At 48.8% G+C, this 15,910-nt stretch overlaps 1 protein-coding gene across 1 annotated transcript; it reads left to right on the top strand.

Annotated features, from left to right (window-relative positions):
• The first annotated feature begins 935 nt into the window (after positions 1–935).
• Positions 936–13,062, top strand: Txn2 (thioredoxin 2). Its single transcript, XM_051189298.1, has 4 exons — positions 936–1,093; positions 1,483–1,745; positions 4,672–4,795; positions 12,272–13,062. The coding sequence occupies exons 2-4, from the start codon at positions 1,483–1,485 to the stop codon at positions 12,383–12,385; spliced, it is 501 nt and encodes a 166-aa protein (XP_051045255.1). The 5' UTR covers positions 936–1,093; the 3' UTR covers positions 12,386–13,062.
• The last annotated feature ends 2,848 nt before the right edge of the window (positions 13,063–15,910 follow it).

The following is a 15,910-nucleotide window of genomic DNA, read 5'->3' as shown; positions in this document are numbered from 1 at the left end:
TCAAGCATTCCCTATGTAGTCAAGGATGACTTTGAAGTCCTGAGCCCTCGAGCCTCAGGGGTTCCGGAGTAACACGTGCGTACCATCACACCCTGTTTACGTGATACTGAGAATCGAACCCAACCTTCGCGTGTGCTAGCAACCGATCTACCAACTGAGCCACAACTCCAGCCCGGGAAAACCTTCCTTTAAACACTGATTCTGCGGAACAGTGCGTCCTTCCTCGATATTAAGAGGAACACAACATACCAGCCCCTCCCGAACCAAAATTCAGGGACGGGCGGTGCCAAGAGGGTTTACGCCCCAGATATTTGTTCCAAAGCCACTCCCTCCTCCCCGCCCTTCCCTCTAACTACCCTCCCTCACTCTCAATGGTCCCACACCTCTTCCGGCCCCTCCTCTAGGATCTCATTCCTTCCGGTCGCGCCTCCTCGCCCGTACCTTTTTCCTTTATCCTCATTGGTGGAAAATACTGAGTCGCCCCCAAGTTGCGAAGATACGCCTCCGGGTAATCTTTCCCGGAAATGACGCTAGTCCCGCCTCTGAGGAAGTGACAACAGGAGTGCCCTTGACGGGCAGCCGACTGAGCTGTGCATCCCTCTGCTCAAGCTGCCGGGAGGTAGGAACCTCGCGGGGTGGGCTGGGCGGCGGGGTTGGCGCGCTGCTGTGCAGGCCGGCCGGCCACTAGCGGAGGGGGGACCCGAGAGGGAGGACCTGGTCTCGGCAGCCGCACGCCCTGTGCTCCCGGTCTCTCCGTTTCCCTCCGTTCACACGTTCCCCCCTTTCCTTTGGTACCCCATGTCTAGTTCCTATGCTTCTTAGTTCCTCCTTCCGTAGTTGGGATTCTTCTTTGCTTATCCTTCGACAGCTCCCTTTTCTCTCCTTAATTTCCCATGGAAACGCAGTTTAAAAGAGCGATCGATAGAGTAAAGATTTTACAGATGGCCTTGTGTTCCAATTAACTGTCCTTTTTAAAACTGGGCTACTTTGGGCATGTCACTTAAACTACCTGAGCCCTGGCTTGCCCTGAATGTGAATGGTGTTAAAACAGTTTCTTCAGAGTTGATCTGGGAGAACCAGTCATGTAACACACGTAAGCTTTGTACCTCCTTCCATCTACCTTTTATAATTCCACCTCAGAATTTATTTCTTTTTGGATTATCAGCCTGTTTTCTGTCTAACATGTCTATTCTGTGATTCTCATTCCTCACTCACCTCTATATATATTGTTGTTGTGTGGAGATTTTAGAGACAGGGTTTTATTTTATAGCCCAAACTGAACTTGATTTATATCCTCCTGCCTCCCAAGTGCAGGAATGACAAGTCCTGGTCCTTAAAAATCATATATTGCAGTATTTCCTTGCATTTTGCTTCTAGCTCTGCACGTTCCCAGCACCTTAGTACTTCGACATACTTTTCAATTCCCTGGTGTGTTGTCATCCTGTTGTGTAGCCCAGCTCTTCCTGCTTCTTTCACTCACAGATGGCTCAGCGGCTTCTCCTGAGGAGGTTCCTGACCTCGGTCATCCCCAGGAAGCCCCCTCAGGGTGGGTGGACTTCCCTCACCTCTAGAACCCTGCAGACCCCGAAGTACAATCCTGGTGGTCTGACAGGGACACCCAGCCCAGCCCGGACATTACACACCACCAGAGTCTGCTCAACAACCTTTAATGTCCAGGATGGACCTGACTTTCAAGACAGAGTTGTCAACAGTGAGACGCCAGTTGTTGTGGATTTTCATGCGCAGTGAGTACTGGGGGCAGTCTTGCATTGCCCATCAGTGTGCACTATTGCTCACACCCATGTTCAATGCTTCAGTCATAAACTCATTATGAAGATTTTGAGATCCAGTACCTACCCTTAAGAAGCATAGTGTGGTAGGAGACAGATTTATTGACAAATAGTCTGTAGAGCGGACCAGGATGAGTGCTGCATTGTGCCTCTGTCTTGTATCTGGATGCCTGAAAAACTCAGTCTTATCCAGTGTGGAGTAACATCATTTTGTTTTAACAAAACTATGGGAAGGAGTGGGCAAAACGTTATCAGTGCCACCATAGTGGTACCCAAGTGTGTATGGGGTAAGCAGGAGGTGTGTCATCTCAGTACCATAGGAGTGTGGTTTAGAGATACATAAACACTTGCATTTTATCGTGGTTTTCATTTCCAGACCTTTAGATTTGATTCAAACAAAAAGCCAACAGATCCCATAGAATAAAGCATCCTGGAAGAAACTAGTGTGTCCGATTAACATTTGGAGGTTTTCTAGACACATCTCTTGGGCTCTTTGTTTTCTTTCTGGTCCTTTCTCTGACTCACCAAGTTACCTTGGACAAGCCAGTGGGTGTCCTTTTCACCTGAGATAAGGCTTTGCAGGCTGGCTTTGTAGATATTTAGGTTTATTCATTGATTGAAATCTACAAATGGAAGTTTTTGAGGTAAGGATGTTGGATTGAGACAGGTCTCACTGTGTGACCCAGGTCAGACTTGGGCCTCTCCTGCCTCCACCTCCTCCATATAAGAGATGATTGGCATGTGCCAGCTCATAGAAAAAGATAAAACAGAAGCCGGGCAGTGTGGTAGCATGCTCCTGAAATCCCAACACTCTGGAGGCAGAGGCAGGTAAATCTCTATGAGTTTGAGGTCAGCCTGGACTACAAAGTGAGTTCCAGGACAGCCAGAGCTGTTGACAGAGAAACCCCGTCTAAGAAAAGGATAAAGCAAGAGTTGACAGCCAGGGCCCTGTGGGAGGCGATTACTCTGCCCTCCTGCTATGGTAGAGAGCTTTTGAAAAGGAATGATCAGTGAGCTAACTCTTTTTCCCCTACAAGGTAGGTTGTATGATTCAGTGTAGTGATATTTTGTTTATGATTTAACAATTAAAAATTGCCTGAAGAACCGAGCAGTGGTAGCACATACCTTTAGTCCCAGCACTCGGGAGGCAGAGGCAAGCAGATCTCTGTGAGTTCGAGACCAGCCTGGGCTTCAAGAGCTAGTTCCAGGACAGCCTCTAAAACCACAGAGAAACCCTGTCTCGAAAAAACAAAAAATTAAAAAGTTTAAAAAATAAATAAAAATTGCCTGAAGATCAGAAAAGAAAATCATCCAAGCCACTAAAGAGTTCTTACATCTACCAAGGCTCAGACCAAAAGGACAATCCTGTCCTCAGACTGCCTGAACATTGCATTGGCTCCTGTCTTCTCCTGCCTTATATTCTTCTCTGGTACTGGGATTAAAGATATGCAGCATCACTGCCCAGCTTCTATAGCCAACTAGTGTGGCTGCTGGGATTAAAGGTGTGTGCTACCACTGTTTGACCTCTTATGGCTGACTAGTGTGGCTAGCTTTGCACTCTGTCTTCAGACAAGTTTTATTTGTTAGATCTTAAACAAAATATTACCGAAATTCAGGTTCATTCACCTAGTGCCAGGCACATCTGTGGCACCATATACAGAGATGATACTGATAACACGGCTTCTGTCCTAGGAGAGTTCCCACTCCCCAGCCAAGGAGGGATCACTCATGTCCATTACAATGTGATCCTCAGCAGATGACACAAAATAAGAAATCGGGGAGTCCTGGAGTAAAAGGGTTACACAGAGAAACCTTGTCCAAAAAAAATAAAACAAAAAAATAACCTCAGCACTCAGGAGGCAGAAACAAATGGATCTCTGAGTTTGAGGCTACCTTAGTCTACAAAGTGAGTTCCAGACTAACAAGGGCTACATAGTGAGACTTTGACTCAAACCACTCCCCCCCCCCCGCCAAAGGGAAAGAAACAAAGATGATTTTAGCAACCCTGAAGTGATCCTGACCCAGCTCTAACAGGCTTCACTATGTAGTCCAGGCTAGTCTCAAATTCCTATTCCTCTTTCTCCCTATCTTAGTTACTTTTTTGTTGCTATGATAAAATACCCTAATGAAAGAAACTTAAGGAAAAAAAAGGTTTGGCTCACAGGGCCAAATGCAGCCCATTATGGCAGAGACATCCCAGTGGCAAGGGCTTGGGGCAGCTGGACACATCGTGTCCTTAATGAAGAATCAGGGAAGATGCATATTTGTGCTCGACTCCCCAGCCCCCTCCTTTTTAACATTTATGTATTGTGTGTGTGCATACATGCATGCTCCAGCCGTGGTGTACAAGTGGAGGTAGGACAGCCGTCTGCAGTTGACTCTTTACTACCATGTAAGCTCCTGAGACAAACTGCATTGTTGGTCAGGCCCAGCAGCAAGCACGCTCACCCACTGAGCCAACTTGCATACTCACTTTCTCCTTTTTATGTAACTCAGTCGTATCCCAGAGGTGGTGCCACCCACCCTCAACTGGTGGGTCTTCCCACCTCAAGATCATCCATCCCCTACAAGCATGCCCAGAGATCCCTCTCCCTAGTTCATGAATTACTGGACTGGACACTCACACCCCTCCCCCAATGCCAGGCTATTCTCGCTGCCCTTTTGTCATCTGCAAGAACTCCACAGGTTGTGGTTTCTTTAGGGGTTGCCTTCTCTGAAGATTTTGCATATCCCTGAGAAGGCTGGCCTTCACATAATTCCTGGATTCCCCACCCCTCAGCTCTGCCCTCAAGAGTCCATGTGGGTTTCAGGGTGGCTCTGGGGAGACAGGTGGAGCAGTGAGCATTCTCGGGGCTGACTATGTTCCTTCTTACCTTCTGAGGTGGTGTGGGCCCTGTAAGATCCTAGGACCGCGATTAGAGAAGATGGTGGCCAAGCAACATGGGAAGGTGGTGATGGCCAAAGTGGACATTGATGACCACACAGACCTTGCCATCGAGTATGAGGTATGTTTTGGCATGGAGTTGCCTCAGGGAAGCCAAGGTGGCGATCACCCAATAGCCAGTAAGTGGCTTGTCTGGTATTCTTCTAACGCTCTTAGGAGGGAGGTCTCCTGACACCCTTCAGAAATGGGTTACATGGCCCTAGGTTATTCTCTATTGTTTTTGTTTTGTTTTGTTTTGTTGTTTATTTATTTATTGAGATAGGGTTTCATATGGCTTGAGCTGTCCTTGAACTTCTGATACTCCTGCTTTTGCCATTGAGGTGGTAGGATTATAGGACTGTGCCACCATGTCCAGCTACTGCTTCACATGCAACCTGCTGTTGCTTATGAGCCCTGACAGACAGGCAGGGGTGATTCTGGCACTGGTAAGGGGACATCCTTGTCCCCAAATGCTTCGGTCTGTTGGAAGGAAGCACATGGTGAGACGCTTATTGCAATGAAATGAAAAGTTGTATGAGGAAAGACACTGCAGGTTGTTTTGGGAGGAAGTGACCAGAACAGGGAAGACTTTGCATTCCAGAGCTTCTGACCTGAAGTGTGAGTGAAGGGTACACAGAGGGAAGGAAAGAGATGGAAGCAGTGAGCAAAATACCTGCAGGAGCCAGAAGTGGGAACTCACTCCTACAATCCAGAGACAGAGGCAGGGAGAATGCCACGAGTTCAAGGCCAGCCTGGGTACAAAGTGAGCCTTAGTCTCAGTACAAAAACAACAAAAAGACAGGGTCAAATTAGCTTGTTTATGTGAGCATTCCGCTCCAACAGAAGTCCTGGTGCCACGTGTTAGTTGTGGCAGCAGACAACACTTACCCGTGGAGCTGGAGAAATGGCTCATCAGTTAAGAGCACTGACTCTTGCAGAGGACCCAGGGTCAATTCCCAGCAACCACTTGGCAGCTCACAACTGTCTGTAACTTCAGTCCCAGATGATCAAACATCCTCTTCTGGCCCTTGTTGACAAAATCCCCATACCCATTAAAAAAAAAAGTAAGTAAATAAAATACTGGGTTTTGGTTGGGGGTGGGGGTTGGTTGGTTGGTTTTTCCAAGACATGGTTTCTCTGTGTACCCTTGGCTGTCCTGGAACTCACTGTGTAGACCAAGCTGGCCTCAAACCTGGAGATCTGTCTACAACTGCCTTCCAAGTGCTGGGATTGAAGGTGTGCGCCACTACCCAGCAAAATACATCTTCTTTAAAAAAAAAAAAAAAAGAACTTCAAATCTTTAAGGGAGCTGGTGGGGTGGGTTGGTAAATACATGAGGCTTTGCAGGACAGTGTCTGCTACAGCAGCTCAGCTGTCTAAGTCTCCAGCCACAGGACGAAGTAAAGGCTGTGGCATGTTCCAGTAGCTGTGTTTACAGACATGGACAGCAAACGGAGTTTGGCCCAAGGGCTGTGGTCCACTTACTGATGTCAGATATAGACTCTCAGTTGGCAGTTATGGGGAAACACTTGGCTTTTGGAGAGCTTTGGAGTTTCAGCCTGGGGACACTCAGACCATAACATCTGTGTAAATATCTGAACACTGGTGGGTGCTGTGGAACGATGGAAGCGGTGGGGATTGGGGACTTCTTTTGTTGTCCTTTTGGTTTTGTTCTCTGGTTTGGTCTTTTGAGGGAGAGCCTTCTGAAGCTCAGGTTGGCTCGGTGTTACCACGTAAGAATGACCCTGCATTTCTGATCCTCTGCTACCTTCCAAGTTCAGTGTCTCTGGGTGTGTGTCATTACATCTGTCTTTTCCAAGGAGGTGACATGAGAGCAGAGTACTGACATAAGTGTGCATGTCTCAGGAAAGAGCCACTCAGCTGGCCACAGCTGGCCACAGACCCTGTCCAGGATTATGGGATATCCTGTGGGCCTTAGACCACCACAGTTGAGGTAGGAGAGAGGCCTTGTGGCTGGAAAAGCAGACCAGGCTGGAGCATGGGGTCCTAGTACTGACAGTGACCCTATCCCAGAGCCGAAGTCACACCTGGCTGCCTGGGGGCCAGCCCTGGTTCATGGGCATGTTTGGTCTGGCTGTCAGAGTGATTTAAGAAAGGGGAAACTAGGCATTGATATTTAAAACTCAGAAGAATTTGTGCAAGCCAGGCATGGTGGCACATGCCTGAAAGCCCAGCGTCAGGACAGCCTGGGATAGATAGCAAGACCTTGGCTCCAAAAACATTCTTGTGAAAATCCACATCTTTGGAGTCCTTGAAACCCCAAGGCCAGGGTAAACCTCTCCCTCCCTCTGGATGCAAGAGGCTGGAGGATGTGGAGCAGGGTGGGGCTTCATTCTCAGAGTTTAGACACCCAGACTCAGTTAACCATGCCTACATCCCCCAGACCAGCTGAAGTAATAGTTATCCACCCTCTGACCAGAGCCCATGGCAACAAACAGAGGGGTGAGCAGTGTGAAAGCTGCCGTCCATCCTTGAGCTGGACAGAGAACAGGGTGGTTAGTTAAAAGATGTCAAGCTACCTGGTTCAGAAGACAGGAAATGAATTGTGGGAAGACAGGGCCACTGATGACTGCTGCTGATGCACAGCATCCTTGAGATTTCATAAACCAGGTCGCTCAAGGGCATGGGTGAAAGGAGTTGCTTTTTTTTTTTTTTAAAGCCCTCCCACCAGTTGCTCCGTCAGAGGGCCCTTCAACATTTGAGACCCCCCCCCCCCCCCGACTTTCCCTAGCTCACTCACTGCATACCCTGGGCCCTGGGTCTCAGCAAATGTGAATGTGTGGCCTTCTGGTAGGAACTCAGGCCTGGAGCCACGTAGGGCAAGGGTCAGCCTAAGACTTCCAGGCTGCCTCCTGGGACCTCCAGATGCTACCATGTCAGCCTCAGCATCATGTCTTTGGCAGAGGTCTGCAAACTATCCATGTGCCAAGGCCTGGGAACTAGTAAGATGTAAATCACACTTCCACCAAAAGAGGTCCCACAGATGATGAGTTCCCAGCCATAACTCCTACACTCCAGCAAATGGGATGGCTTGAGTGTTGACAGCCTGTGGCAAGACAGGAAGGTAAGGGAGTCCTCTGGGACCTTTGTCCTCCCTCTACCCACCATAAGCCCTCAAGCTGTCCTAACTCCCGCATGCTTCTTCGTGGCCACTCTTGACTTCCATTGCACCTGAAAGGGGGGGGAATCCTTGAGGTTTTTGGGGTGTCACTGACAACCCCCACTCCTATTCTGCATGATCTCAGCTTAGGGGGTGCAAGACTGTCACAACATGCCCATCTCACTCCTGACCATTGAGTCCTTGCTAGTTCCTGGGGGCAAGGGGCAATAGAAAAGGAATAGGCCATCTGCTGTCCCCCATGGCTCTCTCAGCCTTACACTTGAAGGTGTGATCCTGACAAGCTGGCATCTCTTGTAACCTGGACCATCTTGACACAGCTGCTGTCAATACTGGAGTGATTTGTCTAAAGCTTTTATTTAATTTTTTTGAGACAGTGGGGGATCATGTTCCAGACTGGTCCCAATCTCAATACATAGCAAAGATGCCTTGAACTCCTTATCTTCCTGCCTCTGCTTCCTGAGCACTGGGATTAGAAGCATGTACTACCACTCCCAGTTTAAATTGGGATGGAATGTGAGGCAAGCACTCTACCAACTGCCATGTCTGCAACCTGGTTTGGCTTTTTGTTTTTCTTTTTTGCATGTATACCCCAATAGACAAATCATTAACCCATTCAAAATATATGGTATTTTAATAATTTCTAATTGCTCTGTTTGGAAATAAGTGCCTCTCAAACTTGAATATGAACTGGGTTGGTTTTTTTTATCATCACTGTATGTGTGTGCATGGATTCACATGCCGTGACACATGTGGAGGTCAAAGGGAAACTTGTGAGAATCAGTTGTCTCTATTATGTGGGTTTCAGTGATTGAACTCAGGTTATCAGACTTCATGGCAGGTATCTTTATCCACCAAGCAACCCCACTGGTCCTCCTGGAATATTCTCTTTATTTCTTTCCATTTTTTCATACATGTGTAATGCATGGTCTTCTTGTGTAGGGATCTGTGTGCACATGCCTGTGTGCACATGTGGAGGCCCATGGTAGACATTGGAAATCACCTTTATCAATCTTCCACCTATCCATTGAAACAAGCTCTCAAACTGGGAGCTTGCTAACGATGTTGCTGTAGAGATCCCTTGTCTCTGCCTTGTAAGGCTGAATTATACCACACCTCCCTGGCATTTATGGAATTCTCAAAGCACAGAGTCTGGGGTGAGGGTATAGCTCAATGGTAAAGCATATACCTAGAGCACTCTTGCCAAAAACATTGGGTTTCTTCCTGAAGAAAATTATGACCCAGAGTTCCAGGAATGGTTGTGTATACACACAAATGTGTATGTATTGGGTGCCTGTACAGGCTTAAAGTTGCTGTTGGCTGTCTTCCTTGCTTGCTCTCCATTTACTCATTGAGGCAGGTCTCTCATTTACTCATTGAGGCAGGTCTCTCATTTGAGCACAGAGGTCACTGATCAGCTAGTTCAGCTAGCCCATTTGTGGCAGGATTTTCTGCCTCAGGAGCACTGAGAATTTAGGCAGTCACCATACCCATCCAGCATTTACATGGGAGTTAGGGTTACATGGTCTTTATATTGACATGACATCAGAGCCATCTCCCCAGCCCCATATCTGAACATGTTTAGGATAACATGTGGGAGTCATTTCTCCTATCATGTGAGTACCAGCCACAAATTGAATTCAGGGCATTAAGATTGGAGGCAAGCCAGGCATTGGTGGTGCATGCCTTTAATCCCAGCACTCGGGAGGCAGAGGCAGGTGGATCTCTGTGAGTTTGAGACCAGCCTGGACTACAGAGCTTCCAGGACAGGCTCCAAAGTCACAGAGAAACCCTGTCTCCAGGGGGGAAAAAAAGATTGGTGGCAAGTGCCTTTACCCACTAAGCCATCCTTCCAACCCTGTTTTGTTTGTTTGTTAAATGATGGTTTTTCTAATAACTCTGTTGTAACCAAGCCCTTTTACAAGACATTTGGCATTTCTCATTTAAAGCATGAAATCTTTGAATGCTTCTCTGATGGCCTTTACCCTGTTGGGGTCTGTGTTCTCTGGCTCTGATCCTTCCCCCTCCAGCAAAAGCAAAACCAGACAGACTTTGTTTCTTGTTTTGAATCCCTGCTTGACTTTCTGAATCCTCTTAGAATAAGTGCTTTGAGCCTCAGTCTTCTCATCTCTAAAATGGGGTAGGAGGGTTAGGATGTCACTCAGTGACAGCAACCTAGGGGCTGTAGTCTAGTCTGCTGCCTTCCCTGACACCTGAACACACCCTCCACCCACTGTGAGTTCTTCAGTTGGCCACAGAGGTCACCAGCATCCCGTGGTGTCTATCCTGCCTTGGTGGTTTCTTAGCCATGTTGCTAGTGGGTATGACAAGATATGTTTCAGGTTGGTGGGGAGAGGCCTCATGAGCATTCACACTCCACCAGGCTAGAAGGCCTCAGGTGGCTTCTTGGAACAGGATGGACAGGCAGCAGGTCTGAGCATGTCCTTTCCCTAACCCCGATTCAATGTTGTCGACAAAACTGGGGAGGAAGCCAAGGCTGTTTGTGTTCCCACCACCGTTTTTATGTTTTTATTTTTTTGGCAGCAGTTGGGGTGAGGGTTAGTGTTGTTGGTTTTTCTTTTCTTTTCTTTCTTTTTTTTTTTTTTTTTTTTTTTTTTTTTTGAGACAGCATTTCTCTTTGTAACAGCCCTGGCTGTCCTGGAACTCTCTGTAGACCAGGATGGCCCCAAACTCACTCAGATCTGCCTACCTCTGCCTCCCGAGGCATGTACCTTCACCATCCAGCCCCCCATCCTAAGACCACATACAAGGGCCTGAGCACTAGCAGCAATGGCCATGTTCTAAACACTAAGCAGGCACCTTGGCCTCTGTCACAACCCAGTTACCCCACTAGAAACAGGGTTCTGGGAGCCTGTAGCTGTGTGCATGCCTGATTACATGTGTGTTGTTCAGACTTTGAGAAAGCCCTTGACCAGCATGCACAGAGGCTTGCACACACAGCAGAACCTCCCAGGAGGGAAACTCCATCCACTCTGAACTGTCCAGTGAGAGAGCAGAGAGGCTTGCCAAGAGCACTGGGACAAAGGGAAGCTTGATTTGGTGTTTAGTGCTAGGATGGAACCCAGGCCTCATGCCTGCTAGGCAAGTACTCTACCACTGAGCCACACCCTCAACCCTAGACCACATCTTAAAAATGGAGTATTTATTTTAAAGGGACGGAATGTCCACCAATGGAATGTTTCAGCCAAGTTAGTGGTTGAGCGAAGCCAGCCTTAGGGTACTGCAGTTCATTCATCAACCACTAGATGGTGTAGGAACACACCCAGTGGTGTTTCCTAGGGCCTGTTTTGCTGGTCCCTGCCTTTTCCTGGAGACAGTGCAAGCCTGCTTTTGGGCTGTTAATACTACCATCCATGCCAGAGTCTGACAAGGACAAGGGGCCAGAGATACTTTAAAAAAAAAAAAAAAAAGTTGGAACTGTGTCCTTCATGCTGGGTTTTCCCCATTAGGAATGGCTGCAGGGCCTGTCACATAACAGTTGAGGCCTGTATGATAGGGCCAAAGTGGCCTTTATTTCTCTCTTCCTCACTTTGGACATTATCTCAGTCTGGCCTCTGAGGTGATTCACCCCACATCCCTCCGCCTGTGGGAAGACCTAATTAACTTGTATGTAAATTAAGCCAGCAAATACCAATCATTGGGCAGCACGCCATGCCAGGCGCCCTAGCCTCATCTGTATTTCATGTAATCTATATAGGTCCCCAGAGCTGTGGGAGTGGGTGCCTCATGGGTCAGGAATGCACCTTTGCCAGCCCTAATAAGCCTCGGGCCACATATGGCTGTCTCCATTCCACGGTGCACAGGAAGCGGCTGTATGAATTTCTGGTCTCTGATACCATTGACTGTAGCCCACCAAAGTGGTCCTCATGGGGTCAAGCTTCACCACACCCACTGTGCTGAATCTTCAGGTGTGTCGCTTGCCATCCCCATAGTCCACTAAAAGTGCTCTTAGTGTCTCTGCTTGCTGAGGAAAGCTAAGGCTTGAGGTAGTAAAGGGGTCATCCAGGATAGAAATGAGGTTAGGTTAGCCAGCCGTGGAGCTTGCTTCCCTGACCACCACAGTAGACATCTGATGTCTGTCCCAAACATTCTAGGTAAACCATGCCGTGCCTGGCACCTGAAGAAAGGCTTTGAGCTCAGAAAGCAGCCCAGCGTGTAGCTCACACCAGTTATTTTCATCTCATCATTCCACCCAAATCATCATGTGGTTGGGGGGAGGGTACCGCTGGGAGCTTGTGATGGAAGAAGCTCCAGTGGGTGGGCCTCCAGGCTCTGCACCCAGAGAAGACCCCCTTCCTTGGCGCAACCTGTGACTTTGGCCTTCTCTGCGGAGGCTAGAGAAAGGTGCGTGAGACATATTCACCTCTAAGTGATTTGGTCTGTGGTTCCCTCACCCAGGTGTCAGCTGTGCCTACAGTGCTGGCCATCAAGAATGGGGACGTGGTGGACAAGTTTGTGGGCATCAAGGATGAGGACCAGCTGGAAGCCTTCCTGAAGAAGCTGATTGGCTGACAAGCAGGAAAGAGTCCTGGCTGCCCTTGCTTGCTGGAGCCTGTTTGGGGAGGAGCCTAGTAGAACTCCCAGCCCTGAGCTGTTATTCTTCCTGCACTGCCCCTCTGTTTTGTCCCTGTGGGTCCAGCCTTTGGCAACAGATCTCCAAACCTAGAAGCCACTGATGCTTCAGAGCCAGCCCTCCGCCAGGGTGACCTGCAGAGAAACAGTGCTGCCAATGGTGTGCGGTCCTCCTGTGTGCCTCCTACTGTCTGCTCCTCCTAGGCCTGTCACTGTTCCCCTAGATGCTGAAGGAGCCTGGGCTAGCCTGGAGCCTGGCTGCAAGCTCAGTCCTTGTCCATATGGTCCTGAGTTCCTCTGATCAATCAGAACCACCAGCCCCACCCTCCTCCCTCTGGCATTTTCCTCTCCTGTCCTTCTGTGAAAAGAAAAGGAAACCAGAGGCTGAACAATGGAGAGTAATGTATACTTCTCTCATTTTTTGTAGGTCTATAATAAAGAACTTTATGTGACCCTTCTACCTCTTGCCAAGAAGAGCAAAGCCCAGCCCACACACCATAGCTGTCCATTCTCTCCCTTGTCCCCTCCCTGGGTTAGCTGGGCCTTGGTTCTGGTTCCCTGAGCAGGAGGAGGAGCTGTGAATGAGTCAGACCAATAAAACCAGGTTTGCACTGCCACCGACTTCTGTTCTATGGGCCAGGAGCGCTCGGGGTGGATGTGTGTTCCTGGGCCCACTGCTGTCCCCAAGCCCTCTTAGACTGCCTGCCCCTCTGGTGACTTCTGTTCCCATCATGCTGTCATGCATGCCTATGCTTCCTAAGGCCCAGAGCACATTCTGCCTTTCCCCAATGTGGATGTGGGCTCAAGGAATGCAGGCTGGGGTTCTACCAAAAATGGTTGTCTCAGAACCCTGAACTAAGCTGGGCGGTGGTGGTGCACGCCTTTAATCCCAGCACTTGGGAGGCAGAGGCAGGTGGATTTCTGTGAGTTCAAGGCCAGCCTGGTCCATGTAGTTCCAGGACAGCCTGGACTACACAGAAAAACCTTGTCTTGAAATAAATAAATAAATAAATAAACAAACAAATAAATACCTATACTCTAGCCATGATCTCCTCAGCCCTTCAGGGTCCTTCTTCCTAGACTGGCTTCTGACCCCTAGCTGGGTGGCACGTCTTAAGTATGCCCACAGGAAGTTCTGGTCCTTGGGACTGGACCCTCTACCCATCCTGTTCTCTTTCCAGCTCCTTTGGCCATGAAGAGTGCCAGGCTGCCCAACCCAAGAAAAGCCAGCCTAAAGCCTTTCTGGGGCTAAGTAGCCACTTGTACCTGATGTCTGCTGTCTGCAAGTCTGTAGTACTTGATGACAGAAAGTCCTGACACCCTCCGAACTGAGTTTGCAGTGTCCTTTGGTGTGTGCCTTGTTCACAGTGGCACACGTTGTTCCATTAGAACTCACTGGGACCAAGGGATCCACCTGCAGACTTAACAAGAAGGCTGCCATTGCTGAAGCAGAATGGGTGTGCAGGGGCCAGAAGACCTCAGGTCCAGGAAAAGGAAACTGACCTAGTGACTGTTTGACTGAGACCACAAGCAAGGTAAATGAATGGCAGCCTCCTGGTGCCCTGTCTTCATTTATAGTAGCCTCCAAGTAGTATTAAGTTTAGAGAACATGGCCAAGGTCGTGAAACCCAGCAGTGGCCAGGCATTTCTCTTTTATGTCCTCGTGTTGCTTGGGGACAGTCTCGTGTACACCCAGCTAGCCTTGAGCTTGCTAAGGATGGACTTGAACCCCTGATCGTCCTTCCTCCCCCTCTGGAGTTCTGGGGTTGCAGGCATGCACCACCACCCCTAGTTTTATTTGGTGCTGAGTGTTGAACCCAGGTCTTCATATATGATAGGCAAGGACTCTGCCAACTGAGCTACATCCCCAGCCCTCCATCATCTTATAAAATGTATCATCTTCACAAGCCAAGAGGGAATGCGGGTTTGTTTTGCAGAAAAGGGGCCCAGCAGAGTTGAGTAACTAAAGATAGCAGGTAAAAAAGGGGTGTGGTCAGAACTTACAGGCTGCCCTACTACAGCCCACTGCCACCCCTTAAAAGGTGCCAAGCACTTTTTACATAAATTACTTCATTTAATTCTACTCTGATGAGGCAAGGATTATTTCCATATTATAAGCAAAGGAACTGGTTCAGAGAAATTGACCTACCCAACATCACATTTAAAAAAAAAAAAAAAAGACGTTACCAGATATGAACCCAGGTAGGAGTCTGATTTGTCCTAGATAGATGTGGAGAGCTGGCAGAGGGAGGGAAACCAAGTTCCCCCTCCTTAAAAGGTGCTTGCACAGGCAAGGTGAGCCCAAGGCTAGGGGCACAGCTGTCCCAGGTTGGCAGCCTCTGCCAATGAGTATGTGTCCATGAGTCATGGGCTGTGAGCACAGAATGCTCCAGGTGATCTGCCCAATTCTGGGTGCTGATCTCACCATGATGTGGCAGTCCCATGGTGGCCTTGGTACCCCCATGGGGCTTCAGGGCAGCCCAGCTGACTTGAGATAGGGTCTTATTCTATAATCCAAAGTAGCCTAAAACTCAAGAGCATCCTTCTTGCCTCTGCCTCCTCAGTGTGGGAATAATAAACATGCACCACCATGCTTGATGATACTAAATGCCTTTTGATGTTACTAAATGCCTTTTATCAACAGGTGGGTAGCCTGAGAGACACAGGGTAAAAGATACCCCTGCACTCTAAGCCATCTTAGTGTGGAGCTGCCTTCAGGTACTCTGCTGAAGCTGTCCTGGAGGATATGGAAGCAAGAACCTTAGTTCCTAAAGCCCTCAGCCAGACCCTTGCAGACAGACTAAAGCCTCCTTAGTCACCAGAGACTGAGCACAGAGGGACAGCAGTGGACACTGAGACTGCATTCCACAGGAAGGGCCAGCCACCAGGAGCCTTGGCATTTAGCATAGGCATCTAGGATGACTGTGGGGAGGTCACAAACAGATTCCTTTTGCTGCATTGCTATAAATGAGAGCCAGGGCCTCACACATGCTAGGCTGGTGCTCTACCACTGAGCCACATTCTCAGTATGTGAGTTCTTCTAATGGTCAGCCCAGAGAGGAAATTGCCGTGCTAACTAGAAGCTTACATTCCATATACCCCAGAGAAGGCTATGTGTCATCTCTAAGCTGGTGTTGGGGCACATGGCGGGGGGGGGGGGGGGGGGGGGGGTGTTCCTCAGTTACCATCCAAACTCCCTACTAAGTACATTAAGTACATAGAAAAGGGTAGGCTAGGACTGAATCCTGGCTGCCTGACTTCTGCCAGCCCTAAAACAGTGCTTTTTCCCTTAACTGTAGGAGAGATGAGTGCCGAGGTCACTGTGTCTCCATGGAGGTGGCCTCTAGGCCCAGAACCTGGAAAGTGAATAGGATGTTGACAGTGTCACCACAGTCGCTCTTACCAGAAATCTCTGCCTGGCCAGGGAAGCAAGGCCTGCTCAACCCGTACAATGGCTTCTCAGCT

This window comes from Phodopus roborovskii, unplaced genomic scaffold (assembly GCF_943737965.1).
Source record: "Phodopus roborovskii unplaced genomic scaffold, PHOROB, whole genome shotgun sequence".
Taxonomy (NCBI): Eukaryota; Metazoa; Chordata; class Mammalia; order Rodentia; family Cricetidae; genus Phodopus; species Phodopus roborovskii.
The sequence above is the reverse complement of the archived record's forward strand: the minus strand, read 5'-3'. Positions and strand labels throughout refer to the sequence as shown.